Here is a 19001-nt window from a genome sequence, read left to right on the forward strand (position 1 = left end):
TGAGAAACAATGAACACAGACAAAATAAACCTATTTCTCTATACTCAGAACCATAATGCTTTACTCTCATGAACTTGCACACATGATTCCATTAAACATAGATATAACAGCACTTTCAAACAGGAATATTTTGCTGTTTACAAAACAAATGATTTTTTGAGCCACACCGACTATTTGTGAATTTAGACAGTTAATGCCACAGATCTAAATTTTACAAAAGAGAGCTTTCAACTGCATTCTAAAATTCAAAATTAAATCTTCTCTTTAAGTAGCTCAAATGACCCTGAACTCAAGTGACCCCCAAATCCTACCAAAACCAAATTATACTAATAACAGAATAATCTAGAATAATCTAGAATAATAATAATCTAGAATAATCTTTTAGTCTTTGACTATAGCCTTTGACTATACCCATTTTGTGAAACTCTAAACTCCCATGGGATCATTCTCCCTAGTTCTCCTCCTCCTCCTTCCACTTCAATTGAAGATATCACTTACAAATCAGTCCCTTATTCCCTGTCTGGTTTCTTTTATAATTAAGCCCCCTAACCCAAGGATTCATCTACCACCTGTACAAATTTGTATGACTTTTACTTACTGGGACACATTTATTTAGCAACCAAACTTCAAACCGCCCCCCCTCAAATTCCCAAAATAGATGCCTTATAAATTAACATCCATTCTAAAAATGCCAGATTCACTACTCCTTCCTTTACTTTCATATTTAATACCAAATTCAATTGATTCATCCCTTCCAAAGTCCCTGGTATTGCCCTTCCATTCCATTTCCTCAGCCATCGGCCACTCCAGGTCATTATCTCCAACATGAATTATTTCAATAGCCTCTTAACTGATCTCTCTACCTACTTCCAACCTCTCCACACTTTATCCAACATACACAAAGAGCTGCCAGAATTCACCACTTCAGTTTGCCCACTCAGAAACCCACAGTGCCTTCCTACTGTTGCAAATCCAAACTCCTTGGCCAAATGTTCTAGGTAGTCACAGTGTAAAGGTACTTTTTTTCATCACCTAGGTAACCAGATTTTTTTTTTCTTTAACTTCTTAACAAACACAGCTGCTGTTAGACCCTTACCTACCTCTAGCTTTCAAAAGTCAACCCATTTCAAGATCCCACAAATGGTAGAGTGTAAGGGTTAAGAAGATGGATTCTATAGTTTGATCTGAATCCAGTCTCTACCACTTATGAGCTAAGTGACATTAACCAAGCCAATTAACTTCATCTGTTTAACAGGGACAATAATGCTACCTCCTAAGGTTGTTATGAAAATTAATAAAATACCCTTACCTGAAATATTGTAAATCAACTACATGTCAATTAAAAATTTTTTAAAAAGAAAATTAATATAATACCCTTAAAGGACTAGGTCAATACCCAGCATACTACAGAACGATCAGTAAATGATAGCCACTGTCATTATTATTACATGACCACAATTATCTAGACAAACCAACTTGACTGTCATACCAGAGGCTATGTATTTGCCTTCATTATTCTTGACTCCCTCTACCAAAAACTGTGGGAGACTGAACCCGTCTCAAAGAGGAGCTAGTCACATGTCCATTACCATTCAAGTCTTGGCTCAATCCTCCCCTGTAATTATTCAATATACTAAACTAAACACAAGTGCATACATGGCACACAAATAATCCTCAGTAAATATATGTAGCAACATTAAGTTGTAAAGAAATGCATAGTTAGTATGTATTTTTGCCTGCTATTACCTCTAAAATATTTATAAACCATATGTATCTAAAACAAAACTTTCTAAATAATGTCCTACAGCTTCAAGTAACTATAGTTTGAAGTATTTAAGACAGAAATTTTAAAATCTATGTTACTTGCTAACTGCCCTCAAACTGATTCAACTAAAGCTGCTTCAGCTACTTGAAGGTAAGTATCTCCTCTGTCTCTTATCAATAACTCTTGGGTCAGTGCTTTACAGTTAGTGCTAAACATACAATTATAAATTCCACAAATTTTCAGTATAAAAAATAAGGGCATCATCAAAATAATGTGTAAAAAGATAAGATTTAAAAGTTTTCAAAAAGCTAGGCACAGTCCCAGCTCTCTCTATTTGCATCCTCCCCTCTCCCCAAAAACCAAATCCATACAGAATCACAGATTTTTTCCATAGGATTTTTAAAGCTGAAATGACTTCAGTTCACATTCCCTTATGGCCCACTGAGTCCCACATGAGAAAATGAAGCCCAGGAAAGCCAGATAATTAGCTTACAGGTACCACAACCAGATAGAGGCAGGGCTGGCAACTGAACCCAGTGTTCCTAACACCTGGGTCAGCGCTCTGTTCATCACCTCCTGCAGCATTTCAAATTATTTCTTCCATGCCTACCGAATTTAGAAAATAAAATTAACTATATCACATGAACTCCTCATAAAACAATTGAGTACATGGTGTGGTTAACACTGACATATTTTTGGTTATTTTCAAGAACAACTGTGAGGAATAAAGGTTTTGAACCATAAATAGAGCATTTCTATCACAATTACTTTTGTTCTGGAAATGATGCTTCCCTTCATCAGATTTTATAAAATTTAAGATTCTCATTTTCACTAATTGGTCATCTGTGAAGCGTGCTCCCCAACAATAGCTTAAGCAACTCACATGTCTCAGATAAAAATGTCATCTATTCCAGGCTGATCTGTATATGTTAGAGTCTGTTCCTAATATAGAATCATAGACTTTTGCAGTTGGAAGGAACCTTGGAGATCACCTCTCATTTTACAGAGGAAACTAATACCCAGCAGGGACCTGCCCAAGGTCAAAGTTTCTATACGAGAACCAGGTCCAGAATAGAAAGTTCTTAAAAGATTTCAGAGAAAAACACAACATTTGGTAGAACACCTTAGCTTGTCTCCCTCTATACGTACTTAGGTACAATTTCCTGCACGCAGAACTTTTGAAATTTAAGAAAAGAAAGCAAAACAAAAAAACTAAGCCAATGTTTTAGAAGTCTACAGCAAGTCACTGATCCTAAAAACTTAGCAGAAGTGAAGGTGGATCCTTGCAAGAATCCCAAATAGTAACATTTTGTAACACAACCCCCAATGCCCATGGATATAATATAAATAAACAGAGGGAGAAAACACACACAAATTAAGAACAGCTATAATATTCTTATCTCTGTAACAAATTACACAGTTGCTTAGAAGTAGGAAAACTTTATACACACACAACTTTCAAGGAAAAAAGAATTTTAATCATCATACCTATCAATTGCACAAGAGTATCAATATGTTTTGAAATTTTATTTTGGTCACAATGGTTAAGAGAAGCTGGAAATTCTTTTTAGTGTTTTTTTACATGTCTTAAGTCATGTTAAAAAAATAATGTGAGGGAAATCTTTTTATAAAAACTTAATAAGAGACATATAATCTACATTATCTATTGTCATGTTCTTAAGAATACATGAAAATAGAACATTCCTGAAAGTTAAGGCCTAAAAAGTACTAGACTTACATCTCCCCCACCAAGAAAAAGCACAGCACATAAGCCAATTTACCTGTAGGAATATGTTTCTTAACTCCTGAGGATCACCTCGCTTGGTTGTCTGCACCTGTAAGAAAAAAAAAAGCCAGTTAATGCTTCACTAGAGACCAAGCAATCTCTTGAGATTACGGTTCACAAATGCCAGCAATCAATGCTCTTATCTTTTATAAGGGCATTTAGCTTAAAACAAACCAAAAGCACTAATACTGATAACAACTGTCAAATTGGAGCTCTGTGACCACAAGGTGGAAAGACAGGTGTGAAGAGCCTAAAATACAGCAAATCTACCAGACAGATTTCCCCTGGACTGGAAAGGGAAGGCCATGAGGATCAATCCCCGACCTTACTCCACATCCACCAGCAACACATTTGGCAACCACCCACCTTCACATCAAGAGGCCATTAAGAGTAGAGACAACAGGAAAGTTGAAACTCCCAAATTAATCCCATGGCCTACTGGCCTTTCTTCCCGTGGAAAGCAATCCAGAATATAATTATCTCCACGCCCCTCTCTTTCTCCACCCAACCTAAAATAATGAAAACTGCTGCAACGTTTCTAAATACTTTAGCCATCCTGCCACCTGCAGCTCAAATGCCAACCACTGCCCCCGGCTCCAGAGCCCCCAAAATACTCAATTACTCACCCCCTCCCCCACCGCGGTACACAGATGCCTTAGGCATCCCCGGCTATATATGCCACTTCCTCCCACTCCCTTTCTGATGCCCTCCAACCCCTGGCTCACAATCCCATGTACCCAGGGCAGGATAAGACGCTTCCTTCACCGACCTGTGGTCCTTACAAGCCCCTCCAACTCACAATCCCTCCTCCTTCCCCTCCCCCGGCCGGGCATCCTCTCCCTCCGGTCCAAGCCCCGCACGGCTCTCCCTGGAGCCCCAGGACACGCTATCTAACAATCAGGCAAAGAAGTAAATAGGAAGAGGTGAGGGGCTGCAGGCACGGTCCCCGGAATGTCTCTTATGAAATAAAGGCAGCAGCAGAGAGTTAGAGTCACCTTGACCGCCATGCTGTGCTCAGAAGCCGGGGACGAGCGAGTGAGCGAGCAGAGCCGAGCTGTCAGGGCACGCGCGCGCCGCCTTCCCGGCCGCGCCCGCCCTCCCTCCCTCTCGCTCGCCGGCGCTGCGCGCGCCTCTATGCAAATGAGCCCGGGGCGGGCGGGGCCGGCAGAAGGCCCGGCGTCCCGGCCAGAAAGAGCTGGCCCACGGCGCGGAGGGGGACGCGCCTTCCGCCGGGGAGACTGGAGGACCAAGCCGTGGGATTCCGACGTGCCGCGTGGTTGCCGGCAGCTGAGTAGCCGCCAGGAAAGCCGCAGGTCTCTTAAGGCCTCTTAGTGGGTGTGGCTTTGGGAGCCGACTTCAGCCAAAGTCGTTTTCTCCTGAGACTTAGAGCAACACTTGGGGCCTAGATTGAGCAAGATTTCGAAGGATCAAAGAACATGTCCCATTTAAAAGAATAACAGCAAGTGAATTGATGACAACTAAAGGGAAATACTGACAATAAAACAGATTGGGAACCACTCACTCTGGGAAAAGCCTAAGTAAACATAACTTGAGAAATAGGCCCTTAAATTGGCATGCGATGAATACGCCTAATATACTTGTGCTTCGTGTACTGTTATAAAGCTTTATTAGTAGACTCCACATTCCTAATCACCCAAATCCTTTGTGCATGAGGTGGGGCACAAATGCCTAGGGGGAAAAAAAATCCATTTGACAGGGCTGGCACTGAATCCTGGCCCAACTTGCCTCTACATAAACATTTCCAGCCCTGTCTAAGAAAGGGTAGCTCTACTTTGAACCAAAATAATGTCTCTCAAACTGAGTCTTGCCATTATGACTATATTGAGCCGAATATTGAGTCACTCAACAAACGTTTGCTGGGCATCTATTATATGCCAGATACAGTCCTGCTTATAAAGAATACAAAGATTAATAACATATAGCCCTTACTGTCTAGGAGTTTACAGATGGTCAGTGCTTCCCCACAACCCCAAACCTAAGTGTATTTTTTTTGTTGTTTGTTTGTTTGTGTTTTTAAACCAAGCAAGCTCCCTGTTTAAAAAAGAAAGTCTAACAACTCCAAGGTTTAGCTTATCTCATTTAGCGCTATAATCCCTCTCCACCCTCTTCCATTTCCAGTGTTGACTCTCACAGGAGGCTTCCCTTTTCTCCAGTCTCACTAATCATAATATTTGTGTTAAGTATCCAAGTTAATATTGTAGAAATGAGGCAAGTGGACTGGCAAATGGAAATTGTTGATAAGGAATGATATATTACTAGTACTCCTAAAGTGAGCTTTTCTGCTGCAGTTGCTTTAACTGTCTGCCACCATCACATCTCTTTCTTCAGTCCGTTCAAAGTTCTTTTAACAATGTAATTGGACATAAAGATTTACAAATTCATATTTTGTTTTACCAGCACCTTATGTCCCTGATACTCTGCTCTCTTATTTTATGAAGTTTCTCTAAGTAGGAATCTCAAGTTGTTTATTTTATGCTACTTTTCAAGGGAAGGATGTCTGTTTGTAGCCCAAAGTCCCTTAGTTTGAATAAAAGTACTTAAGGGAAAGGAAGGCATTTATTTTAAATGAAGGGATTATTTTCTATCGGAACACATAGTTGTTGACCAAATCCATACCGTTGGAGTGAAATTTAGGGACAGACTGGCCACTCATAGAGAGGAAGACAACACTACGTTTAGACAGAACCCACCACAATAATTCATAGGTATAGGCAGGCACCAGGCCACAATAACAATTTTCTTGAATAAAAAATAGCTGATCTTTGAGCAAGCTCTAGAGTTTCACTGATGCCAATCTAGTTGCAATGGAGATGATATAATAATTTAAAACTAAGGCTGCCAGCTACCCTAAATAAAGAGAAGTTAGGAGAGCTCAGCTACCCTAAATAAAGGTGAATTTTGGGACTTCCCTGGTGGTCCAGTGATTAAGAATCCGCCTTCCAACGCAGAAGACGCGGGTTCAATCCCTGGTCAGGGAACTAAGATCCCACATGCTGCAGGGCAACTAAGCCTGTGAGCCGCAACTACTGAGCCCACGTGCCACAGCTAGAGAGCCCGCATGCCACAACTACTGAGCCCACGTGCCATGACTAGAGAAGCCCGTGCAACAGAAATAGAGTAGCCCATGCGCCACGCGCCGCAACAAAGACCCAGCACAGACAAAAGAAAGAAAAGGTGAATTTTGCTAGGTTTTTCATCTATCCAAATATAACAAACAATAAATTGGACAAAGGTATTAAAAGTATGTCCTGTGGGATGAACTAAGTACGGAAATGAATACAAAAGCCTATGAGTTAGAGCTTCTGCCCTAAAAAACTTTGAAATCTGTCGTTCTGTTATGATGATTGGCTAATAGTATTATTAGATGTTAAAACAAACTACAACTTACTTTTTCCTCAATTGTAGATGATCAGGGTTGAGGGAAAACTTATTAGTTAATGGAATAACAAAAGAGAAACCTGTCAAATAAGATTCACAAAATATTTGGGAAAAGGAGGTAGAAATAATTCAAAACTTTTTATAATTTTTTTTTTTTTTTAAAAAGGCAGAGGGAAATAGATTTCTGTTTACTACATGGGGCATTCCTATTTTTATTTATTTATTTATTTATTTATTTATTTATTTATTTATGGCTGTGTTGGGTCTTCGTTTCTGTGTGAGGGCTTTCTCTAGTTGCAGCAAGTGGGGGCCACTCTTCATCGCGGTGCGCGGGCCTCTCACCATCGTGGCCTCTCTTGTTGCGGAGCACAGGCTCCAGACGCGCAGGCTCAGCAGCTGTGGCTCACGGGCCTAGCTGCTCCGCGGCATGTGGGATCTTCCCAGACCAGGGCTCGAACCCGTGTCCCCTGCATTGGCAGGCAGATTCTCAACCACTGCGCCACCAGGGAAGCCCCAAAACATTTCATAATTTTTAAAAATAGAATGCCAGTATAGAAATTTATAACTTTCTTTAGACTGCAAACGATATTTGTAAACAAGAAATAATTTTAACACCTTGGCACAACTATAAGTTGAAAACTTGATAACTGAGTCTAAAAAGAATGACATTTCAGAAAGTGAAATTGGAAGTTAAAGGCTGAGACTAGCTGCAAAGGTACTGTCATTAATAGTCACTTTTTAGAGTTGGTTTCATAAAATATTTAATATGAAGCTTGACTGAGCTGGAAATTTAAATGTGCTTGTGAAGTCCTTGCCCATGAAAATAATATATTACCCCCAGATGCAAAAACGAAGTATGGGCTTACTAGACAAATCCACAGAAATATGTCTCCAACTCCCAGGCTGCTGACATTGCATTAACTTTGTGGGTGAAAGTTGGAATTATCCTAATGCCTAGCACCCTAATAAACTAAAATGTTATTAAAACAAGAGGCAATTTCCAATGAGCCTGTTCTGCCACAACTCCTGGCCCTCCTTCTATCTTTAATGACATGTTCTTTCTGTTTATATTCTAGCTTCCTCTGATTATTTTACTAACATGAATACATTTTTGTTCCCATTTCCATATCCCACACAGCTACGATGGATGCCATCTTGCAAGAACTAAATCAAGGTGGTGTACAAACATGTAGTAGAGCATTAGGATATCACTGACTAATTAAACCAGGAGTGGGGCTCCTCCTAGATTAAGGGTACATACACCATCACTATGATGAGGAATAAGCTGGCATTTATGCTGTCGCCACATCAAGATGCTCACTTAAAATATTTGAAATAAATAGCATAATGAAATAAATGGCACTTACACACAAAGTTATTTGAACATCTGGAAATTTTAAGTGTAGATTGGTTTGAGCCTACACCTAGAAGTATAAAATGGTTCTTTATATTTTATTGAAATATTGCAAAACCTACAAACTTTATAAGTTGTGCTTTTAACTTTTTCCTTGCTAAGAGTCTATATGGGGAAACGGCAGGGGTAGACTGGGGAGAAGTATGAATGGTTAAGTGTCCAAGTTTGAGCAAATTATGTTTCAGTTGGTAGGCTGACCTGGAAATCAATAAATCAGAAATTATTTCAACCCAAGCCACTTATAGTTAGATACTAGATAAATGACACATTTTAGGACTTCTCTATACTGTACAAGTATTATACTCCCTGTAGGAACATTGGCGCTAATTGAAATAAATTCTCATTTTGGTGGAGAGGGAGGAGTGGCATATCAGAAATCAGATGAAATAGCTGTTCTCTTGCCATTGCATCTTCCTAAACTGCTCTTCCTCACAGTCTGACTCTAAGTCCTATAAATTATGCAATGCAGATAACAGTGATCTTAGTTTGAGACCACAGTCTTCTTTATGCCCTTGTGTAGGCAGTAACAGCCAGTTTTCTTTTCAATAGATTTTGTAAGGAATTCATGGAATGAGCTGCTCTAGATGTTTAAGGCTGTGAGTGCTCTATTACTGTATTAGTCATGTACAAGCTGGTATTTAGTGGGAAACCTTATGATCAGATGGAGGATTGAACTAGGTGAGCTTTAATGCTTCTTTTAACACTCTAATGTTATGATTTGGAATGACCCAAATTTTAGTTAACAAACATTTATTAAGTGCCTTGTGTTGGTACTAAACTTGCTGTTGCAGCTATAGGGAATATAAGAAAAATAAATAGCATGATTCCCAAAGTATGGAGAATATTTTATTGCGGCAACTGCTACGATCATTTTTTCAATGAATAAAGCTGAAAGAATGATACCAAATCCTTTGCATATATCAAAGGCCAAGGCAGCTTTAGGTGAAAATTGGGTAAAAACTCTGTGGTTTATCACATATTCCCATTCCAGTCAAAAGTATATAACTGGAAGAGCAAACATCCTGCCCAGTCCCTCAGCCGCTCACCCCTCCCCTCCCCTGGGGATTTACTTGGATCTGGTTTTTGCCTCCCTTCCACTCAGAGGTCAGTAAGGAAGGATGCTTTGGGTCTGATCCGAAGTAAAGAAAAAATTTCCACTTTAAAAATCGTGGGGCTTCCCTGGTGGCGCGGTGGTTGGGAGTCCACCTGCCAATGCAGGGGACGCGGCTTCGGGCCCTGGTCCGGGAGGATCCCACATGCCGCGGGGCCGCTGGGTCTGCACTCTGGAAACCGCGAGCCGCGGCTGCTGTGCCCGTGGGCCACAATCCCCGAGCCGGGAGCCCGTGCTCCACAACTGGAGCAACCGCCGCCGCGGTGAGGGGCCTGCGCGCCGTGGCAGGGCATGCCCCCCCCCCCCACCCCGGCTCGCAGTGGCAGGGCAGGGCCCGCGTGCAGCAGCGGGGACCTAACGCAGCCAAAAATAAATAAATTTTTTTAAAAATTGTGCTGGGAGAAAAACAAAGGCCCCAGAATATCCAAAGCAAACTTGAAAAAGAACAAAGTTGGAGGACTTTCACTACCTGGCTTCAAGATTTAGTATAAAGCTAAAGAAATCAATATAGTACTGGCTGGCAAAAGGACTGGTAAATAGATCAAAGGAACAGAATAGAGAGCTCAGAAATAATTCCAAAATTATAAAGTCATTTTATTTCTAACAAAGGTGCCAATGCAATCCAATGGGGCAAGGAGTCTTTTCAACAAATGACACAACTAGCTAGATATGCATGTGGGAAAATAGAGAAACTTCAACCTCTACCTCAAAACATATACTAAAATAAATTTGAGATGAATCATAGACCTAAATGCAAAAGGTGAAATCATAAAGCTTTTAGTAGAAAACATTAAAAAATATCTTCATGACTCAGAGGTAAAGGTGTTTTAGTCAGAACATAAAAATCAATAACCATAAATTAAGAAATTGACAAATTAGATTTCACTAAACTCAAAAATTTCTACTTATCAAAAGACAGCATTAAGAAAATTAATAGGACAAAAACAAAAAAAAAGAAATAGAAAAGAAATAGGCAAGCCACATCTAGGAGAAAAACTAGGAAACATATATAAAACAAAGGACTGACATCCAGGATATAAAGAACTCCTAAAACTCAATGGTAAATAAACAGCCTAGTTTAAAAATGGGCAAAAGACGCAAACACTTCACAAAAGAATATATACAAATTGCTAATATGCACATGAAAAACTGCACAACATCATTAGTCATCAGGGAAATGCAAATCAAATCACAGTAAAAAGATAGTACTACACATCTGCTAGAATGGCTAAAACTAAAAAGACTGAAAACACCAGATTCTGGCAAGGATGTGGAGCAACCAGAGCTCTCGTGCACTGTAGTGGAAGTGTAAATGATATAACCACTTTGGGAAAAGATCAAGCGGGTTCTTATAAAACTAAACATATACCTACACTATGAATCAGCAGTTCTACCTTTCAGTGTTTACCCAAGAGAAATGAAAATATGTGTGGATAAAAAGACTTGGTCAAGGATGTTCACAACCACTTTATTCATAAAAGCCAAAAACTTCGGACTTCCCTGGTGGCTCAGTGGATAAGACTCTGAGCTCCCAATGCAGGAGGCCTGGGTTCGATCCCTGGTCAGGGAACTAGATCCCACATGCATGCAGCAACTAAGAGTTCGCACACCACAACTAAGGAGCCGCGTGCCGCAACTAAGGAGCCAGCAAGCCGCAACTAAGGAGCCCGCCTACCACAACTAAGACCTGGTGAAACCAAATAAATAAATAAATATTTAAATAAATAAATAAATAAATAAAAGCCAAAAACTGGAAATAGCCCAGTCGTCCATTAATAGGAGAATGGATAAACAAACTATGATATATTCACAGAATGGAATACTATTCAGCAGTAAAAGAGAGCAAACTACTGATACACACAATGACATGGATGAGTCTTAAAAGTATCATGCTAAATGAAAGAATGAAAGAATGGAATCATACACAAAAGAGCATATACTAGGTGATCACATTTATGTGAAGTTCTAGAACAAACAAAACTAATCTATGGTGGGAAAAAGCAGAACCATGGTTGCCTAGGGAGAGGAACTGACTGGAAAGAGGCATGAGGGAACTATCTGGAGTAATAGTAATCGTCTATGTCTTGCTAGGGGTTTAGGTTACAGATGTATGTATTTTCCAAAATTTAGGGAATGTACACTTAAGGTTTATACATTTCACTGTGGGTCAATTTTTCCTCAAAAGAAAAAGAAATCTGTAAATAAATATTGAACTAGGTAGGTAATGACATGAAGTATTTAAGGAGAAGAGTACTGGTATATTAAATTTACTTTGAAATCCATAAAAGAAATAAGATGATGGATGGATGGATAGATAGATAGATAGATATGTTATACCTAACTTGGGGGGGGGGTGGGTATTTGGGAATTCACTTTAAAAATTCTTTCAACTTTTGTATACTTTTGAAAATTTTCATAATAAAATGCTGGGGAAAATCATGCTGGGTCTTTTGATACTGAAGATGGCTATCCAGTTATGTAATTCTGTTATTTGGCTAGAAATTGTAATGGACCTTGTTTCTTAAACACTGACAGGTCTCCGTGCATTGTTGCAGGGTAGGGAAAAGAAACTGAAACTGCTTGACAAATAATATATATCTAGTATGGGCAGCGAAATCTATGAAGACTATATTGCATTGAGGGAAAAAATGTTTTCCTTAACATGGATTCAGACAGTAATTATATGTCCTTGGGAGTTGTGTGTGTTTGTGTCTATGTGTCTGTTTGGTCTAATAGTTACCCACCGGAAAATTAGAGGAAGAATGTGGAGGTATATTTGCATAACATACTGACAGAAACCTTGGAAAGTACCAGACTTGGAATCTGAAGCCTGCCCTGGAACTCTCCCGTTGAAATGCACCTAGAGTGTAAATCTAGGCTGAGAAACTCAAGACTTTGGTGGGAAATATCCTGCAATGGGTCATTGTGTCCTTGGACTGCCCTGTTGGGGGAAGGAAAACTCATCCTAGGATGAAATCAACCCCAGGGGGAAGGGAGTTTCAAAAAAGGGGAGGGCAGGTTTGTAATGGGAGACCTAAAAAAAGGACTCCTTAAGGAAGAGAGGGCCAAAGATCTCAAGACAAGGAAGCTAGGAACCAGGGTATGCCCAGGAAGAAACTCCTTCTGAAGAATTGCTATAAAGGAATAATGTAATGCAATGTAGTATTGATCAGCATAAAATTGTACTGACCAGAAGAATAATCAGGAAATTTAAGTTAGAAAGTTCTGGAGAAACAACATGAAAAAGCTGAAACTTGAGGACAGTTAGACCTTGTGGAAAGAGACAAATCAAGGAGAAAAAGTGGGCAGAATTGTGGAATGATTGGCATTCTTTTGATTGGAAAAGGTCAGAAGCTGAGAACACAGAAGGAACTTGACCAAGAACTGTTAAAAGGTCTCAATCAAAGTAGTATTCTGCACTTTCCATTCCCAGTAGCCCTGACAATAGTATATATAGCACCTTAAGGTAATGACAATATGATAAGAAAAAACTACATGAAAATGAAATAAATAATTATGAGGTCTTCACCATGGTATAAGGTCTTTGTACTTCAAAAGATGTCACAGTGGATAAGAATAACCTTATGTATAAAAAGGGTTAACTAGGGAGTTCCCTGGTGGCCTAGTGGTTAGGATTCAGCACTTTCACTGTGGAGGCCTGGGTTTGGGGAACCATCCTACATGCTGCATGGTGCGGCCAAAATACCAAAAAAAAAAAAAAAGGGGGGGTTAACTATATTTTGTGCTTTTGAGGAAGCTTCTGGGTAATGCTGACCTGCTGCTTCTTCCGTGACTCTGGTCAAGTCAGCATGGGAAGAAATCATGGAGTAACAGATCTCCATGGTCTTGCCTGTATTATCTCTCACTTTTACTCCTTGGAAAGAAGCCCCAGAAAACATTGTTTGCTCATCCTGTTCGTCCATCAGCCTGGATGGATAGATGGGCTTACCTGGACAGTTCAGGATGAGGATGGGTAATAAAACAGTCAGCAATTATACCTCCTTTAATCATCCCCAGCCCCTCAATAAAGCATTTTATGTGAACTAGTTTTGTGTTGATGGTGTGGAAGGAAAATTAAGGCGCAGTAATGGGAAGTGTAGCCTTCCTCATATCACTCCTTCACTGAGATCCATGTGGCAGTAGCAGCAACATCATTTCATCAAAGACAGTAGGCTCAAAGTTCTAGGTAGGGAACAGCAGCCAAGTGAGTATAACCCAAGGCATACTGGGTGGTAAAGAGGGGACATGGATCACAGAGAAGAAACTGCTCAGTAGTAGATGAGACAAATTCCCTTTTGTTCAAACATACTAGAGAACCATGAAGGGATGAAAGGACATTTCATCGTATGAAATTCTATATGGCTATGAAGTCCTACTGCATCTCTTAGACATAGTGTTGGCTTATTATTGATATCCATAAGCAGGAAATATGAAGGGAACATAATTATTCCTCTCCATAAAGATCTTACAATGTATTAAGACAAAACATAGGTAAAACCATTAATTAACAATGCATATGCTTAACGGTGTGGTAAATTTATGCAATACAGGTTTAGGAAAGAAAAAATCAATTCAAGCTGGGTGATATACAGAAGGTTTCACGGAAACCGTAATTTGCCACTTCTTGAATTCATGATTTCTCTGTTTCATCCAGGATATATCTTATTACCCTTAACTTAACTAAATGCTTGACATTAACTATGTAGGTACTACTTAAATGTTTATTGATTATTCTTACCTGGTTGTTCAACCACTAGCCATTAGTCCTGTTATATTTCCTAAGTAAAGACCATTACCATTGTCTTAGTGGCTCAAGCCAGAAAGCTGGGTATCAGACTCTTCCTTACCCCTCACATCCAAATAGCTACCCAGTCCTGTGTTTTCCATCCTCTTCAGTCTTTTTAAAATCTCTTCTTTTGATTATAATGGCCTTCATTATGCCTCCTAATTGCTCTCCAGTTCTCCACTTTCTGCCTCCTGTCACTATCCTCAAATCCATTCTCCACAGTGCTGTCAACTGTTCGATATAAAACAGATACTAAATCTTGTCACTTCCCCATCCTTTAGTGGCTCTCTAGCGACTTCAATATAAAATCCAAGCTCCTCAGTATGATGAAGAATAAAAGCTTCCTGATCCGGCCCCTTCCTCTTACTTATATCTTACTACTATACTTGTTCCTTTAGTCACAAAGATTTTTGAGTTTTTATGCTACTTCCTTTACTGGAGATATTTTACTCCACATTTATTACAATTGGCCTATCCTTTAAGATACAGATCAAGAATCTCTTCCTCCAGAAAACAATCCTTAACCCCCCTTTTTCACCCGTCATAGACCTCCCCATCATATTTATCACGTTGTGCTGTAAATACCTCTTTGCTTATTGTCTTTTCCACTGGTGGCTTTCAAACTTTATTGCCCCAGACCTAAATAGTAAAAAATACATTTTTTATCACAACCCCAGTACACACTGAAGTAAAAACTTCATGAAGCAATATTGAACTTTATTACATGCAACATACTTTGGTACTTACTATTCTGTACTATTCTTTTGTTTTTTTTTTTTTTCTAATTCTATTTTCAACATTCTGAATTGATTTCACGACCCATACTTTAAAAATGCTGCAGTAGCGGCTCTTGTCTTTTCTGGCTCTCCTTGTTATCTCCTTTTCTCTTCCAGAAACATGGCCTCTGGTGTGGCTGTCTCTGATGGGGTCACCAAAGTGTTCAACGACATGAAGGTGCGTAAGTCGTCGACACCAGAGGAGGTGAAGAAGCGCAAGAAGGCGGTGCTCTTCTGCCTGAGCGAGGACAAGAAGAACATCATCCTGGAGGAGGGCAAGGAGATCCTGGCAGGTGATGTGGGCCAGACTGTAGACGACCCCTACGCCACCTTTGTCAAGAGGCTGCCAGACAAGGACTGCCGCTACGCCCTCTATGACGCAGCCTATGAGACCAAGGAGAGCAAAAAGGAGGAGCTGGTGTTCATCTTCTGGGCCCCTGAGTGTGCACCCCTTAAGAGCAAAATGATCTATGCCAGCTCCAAGGATGCCATCAAGAAGAAGCTGACGGGGATCAAGCATGAATTGCAAGCAAACTGCTATGAGGAGGTCAAGGACCGCTGCACCCTGAGAAGCTGGGTGACACCCTGGCAGCGCTGTCATCTCCCTGGAGGGCAAGCCTTTGTGAGCCCCCTCCAGCCCCCTGCCTGGAGCATCTGGCAGCCCCAGACCTGCCCATGGGAGTTGCAGACCGCCCCCTTCCTGCCAGACAGTAGGGGCTGTGGGGAGCCCAGCAGGGGGGGGGGCAGTCCCTTCACCCCAGTTACCAAACAGCCTCCCCACCTCCTGGACCTTCCTCCCCCTCCTCCCTCCATCCCTGACGGTTCTGGCCTTCCCAAACTGCTTTTGATCTTCTGATTCCTCTTGGGTTGAAACAGACCAAGTTCCCCCCCAGGAACCCCTGTTTGTGGGGGGACCTGTATTTTTTTTAACAACACCCCAGTTCCCCACTTGTTCCTCCCTTTTTCCCTGCTGCCAACTTCTAACCGCAAGAGTGACTCTGCTTGTCTGTTTAGTTCTGTGTATAAATGGAATGTTGTGGAGATGACCCCACCCTGCGCCGCCTGGTTTCCCTCCCCTTTTCCCCTGGTCACAGCCACTCATGGAAGCAGGACCACTAAGGGACCCTCAATTAAAAAAAAAAACAAAAAAAAACGCACAACAGTGAAAAGGTTCACTAATGGGAAAAAAAAAAATGCTGCCGTAGACTGTGAACTCACATAGATTCTCAAGCATAGTAGATGCTCAATACAAGTAATTAAGAAAAAGATAAAATAAAAATCTCTGTATCCCTAGCAATTAGCACAGCGTTAGACACATAGCAGTGTTAAATAAAGATGCTTAATAAAAGAATAAATGCACACTTCTGGGGCAGACCATCTTCATGAATTATCATGTTTCCCTCCATCATTTCCCTTTTTAAGAATAAGAGTTTCTTACAAGATATTATATGTAATTTTACATTACAAAATATACCCATGTAAGCACAGATACAGAGACAGGCAACAATGGAGAAGGACTATAAAAATTGTTGCATTTGAAGGACATAATGAGATAGAGAGGCATGATTGCCAAAGGCCAACTGTTTGGTCCTCTCAAAAAAGGCCTGATGTGGTAAAGTCACCAAGGTCAGGATCTGGTTAGAAATTGTCTTCTAAATGGCCCAAAGATCACTTACACTAACCAAATTCACAAGATACTGGTGAATACCTAATATTAACTAATATTTATTGTAGAGTACTTACTATGTGTCAGACAATATTCTAAGCATTTGTATGACTCTATCCTCAAAAAAACCCTGTGAAGTATGGTTATTTCATGCTATTATCTCCATTTCAAAGATGAGGAAACAGACTGAGATAGTAAGCAACTTTCCCAATGTTATACAGCTAGGAAGTGGTAATAAAATGGTTAGTAAAAGGATTGTAATAAAAATGTTGTGAAAATCTCTCAGAAAATAGGGCAATACACAAAGAATGGCAGAAAAATATTTAAATATAGAGAGCTAAACCAGGGGGCCTAATAGTTGACTACTAGGATCTCCAGAGAAAATAGAGATTTTAAATTATGGGGAAGAAATTATCAAATAAAAATAAGAGAATTTTCCAAATCCAAAGGATGAGTTTTGAGTTTCAAAGTATCCTCTGTGTATCCAGAACAATGAATGAAAAAGGTTCAATACCAAGGCACATTATAAAATATCAGAACACTGGAGATAAAAAGAGGATCTCATGTAGCTGGAACACACAAATCCATGTACTAAAAGAGGAAGTAAAATTGCCCTCTCACTATCACACCAAGTAACCCACTGAAGAAATTTTTGCCTTTCTTCCCAACAACATTGGGCTCAAGGTTTTTGAGGAATTTTTGAGGAATCCAAAGGAGGAATGCTTCCATCAGGAAACACCATCAAGGTTCAGATGAATTGGAAACTGAAACTGCCCACTGGCTATTTTCGGCTTCTGGAGATGTAGAATTAAAAGCAGAAAAGAGTCGCCATAGCCATGTGGTGATTAATCCTGATCATCAAAGGGAAACTCAGTTGCTGCTATACAATAGGGCAAGAATGACTATGTCTGAAACCCAACTGAGGCAACTCAGTAAAGATAGCCAATATAAGATAAGTCCAAAGATAAGTCCATAGTGGATTCAGATCATTTGGGAACTAAGGTTTAGGTGCTGGACTAGATAAAGAATCAGACCCAGTCGAGGAGCTTAGAGGGATAATAGGACATGCAATGAAGCGTTGAAAAATGAAGTTATGATTATCAGCTTAGGCCTCAAGGCCACCTACAGAATGGGGGTTCACAAGATGGCAGAGTAGAAGGACATGCTCTCACTCCCTCTTGCAAGAACACCAGAATCACAACTAGCTGCTGGACAGTCATCGACAGGAAGACACTGGAACTCACCAGAAAAGATACCCCACATCCAAAGACAAAGGAGAAGCCACAATGAGATGGTAGGAGGGGTGCAATCACAGTAAAATCAAATCCCATAACTGCTGGGTGGGTGACTCACAGACTGGAGAACACTTATACCACAAAAGTCCACACACTGGAGTGAGGGTTCTGAGCCCCACGTCAGGCTTCCCAACCTGGGGGGCCGGCAACGGGAGGAGGAATTCCTAGAGAATCAGACTTTGAAGCCTAGTGGGAATTGATTGCAGGACTTTGACAGGACTGGGGGAAACAGAGACTCCACTCTTGGAGGGCACAAACAAAGTAGTGTGCGCATCGGGACCCAGGGGAAGGAGCAGTGATCCCAGGGGAGACTGAACCAGACCTACCTGCTGGCGTTGGAGGGTCTCCTGAAGAGGCGGGGGGGGGGGGGGGGCGGCTGTGGCTCACTCTGGGGACAAGGAAACTGACAGCGGAGGTTCTAGGAAGTACTCCTTGGTGTGAGCCCTCCCAGAGTCTGTCATTAGCCCCACCAAAGAGCCCAGGTAGGCTCCAGTGTTGGGTTGCCTCAGGCCAAACAACCAACAGGGAGGGAACACAGCCCCACCCATCAACAGTCAAGTGAATTAAAGTTTTACTGACCTCTGCCCACCAGAGCAATAGTCAGCTCTACCCACCACCAGTCCCTCCCACCAAGCCTCTTAGATAGTCTCATCCACCAGAGGGCAGACAGCAGAAGCAAGAAATACAATCCTGCAGCCTGTGGAACAAAAACAACATTCACAAAAAGATAGACAAGATGAAAAGGCAGAGGGCTATGTACCAGATGAAGGAACAAGATAAAACCCCAGAAAAACAACTAAATAAAGTGGAGATAGGCAACCTTCCAGAAAAAGAATTCAGAATAATGATAGTGAAGATGATCCAGGACCTCGGAAAAAGAATGGAGGCAAAGATCGAGGAGATGCAAGAAATGTTTAACAAAGACCTAGAAGAATTAAAGAACAAACAAACAGAGATGAACAATACAATAACTGAAATGAAAACTACACTAGAAGGAATCAAT

The 19001-nt window shown here is 40.7% G+C and overlaps 1 protein-coding gene and 1 pseudogene across 3 annotated transcripts in view; one reads left to right on the forward strand and one right to left on the reverse strand.

Moving 5' to 3' along the window:
* SLC25A12 (solute carrier family 25 member 12) overlaps window positions 1-19001 on the reverse strand; it is a 183961-nt gene that overhangs the window by 85291 nt on the left and 79669 nt on the right. The window contains exons 1-2 of one of the 3 annotated variants that reach the window (XM_061184879.1): window positions 4547-4646; window positions 3547-3600 (exon numbers count right to left, since the gene is read on the reverse strand). In XM_061184879.1, coding sequence (XP_061040862.1) covers window positions 3547-3600; window positions 4547-4558 — 66 coding nt within the window. In that variant the 5' untranslated portion in view covers window positions 4559-4646. Of the gene's footprint in view, window positions 1-3546; window positions 3601-4320; window positions 4354-4546; window positions 4647-19001 lie in introns of those variants that run through there. The other 2 variants (XM_061184890.1, XM_061184870.1) reach the window with 2 other exon arrangements.
* LOC133098786 (cofilin-1-like) lies at window positions 15131-15740 on the forward strand (annotated as a pseudogene).

Source organism: Eubalaena glacialis, chromosome 1 (assembly GCF_028564815.1).
Source record: "Eubalaena glacialis isolate mEubGla1 chromosome 1, mEubGla1.1.hap2.+ XY, whole genome shotgun sequence".
Taxonomy (NCBI): domain Eukaryota; kingdom Metazoa; phylum Chordata; class Mammalia; order Artiodactyla; family Balaenidae; genus Eubalaena; species Eubalaena glacialis.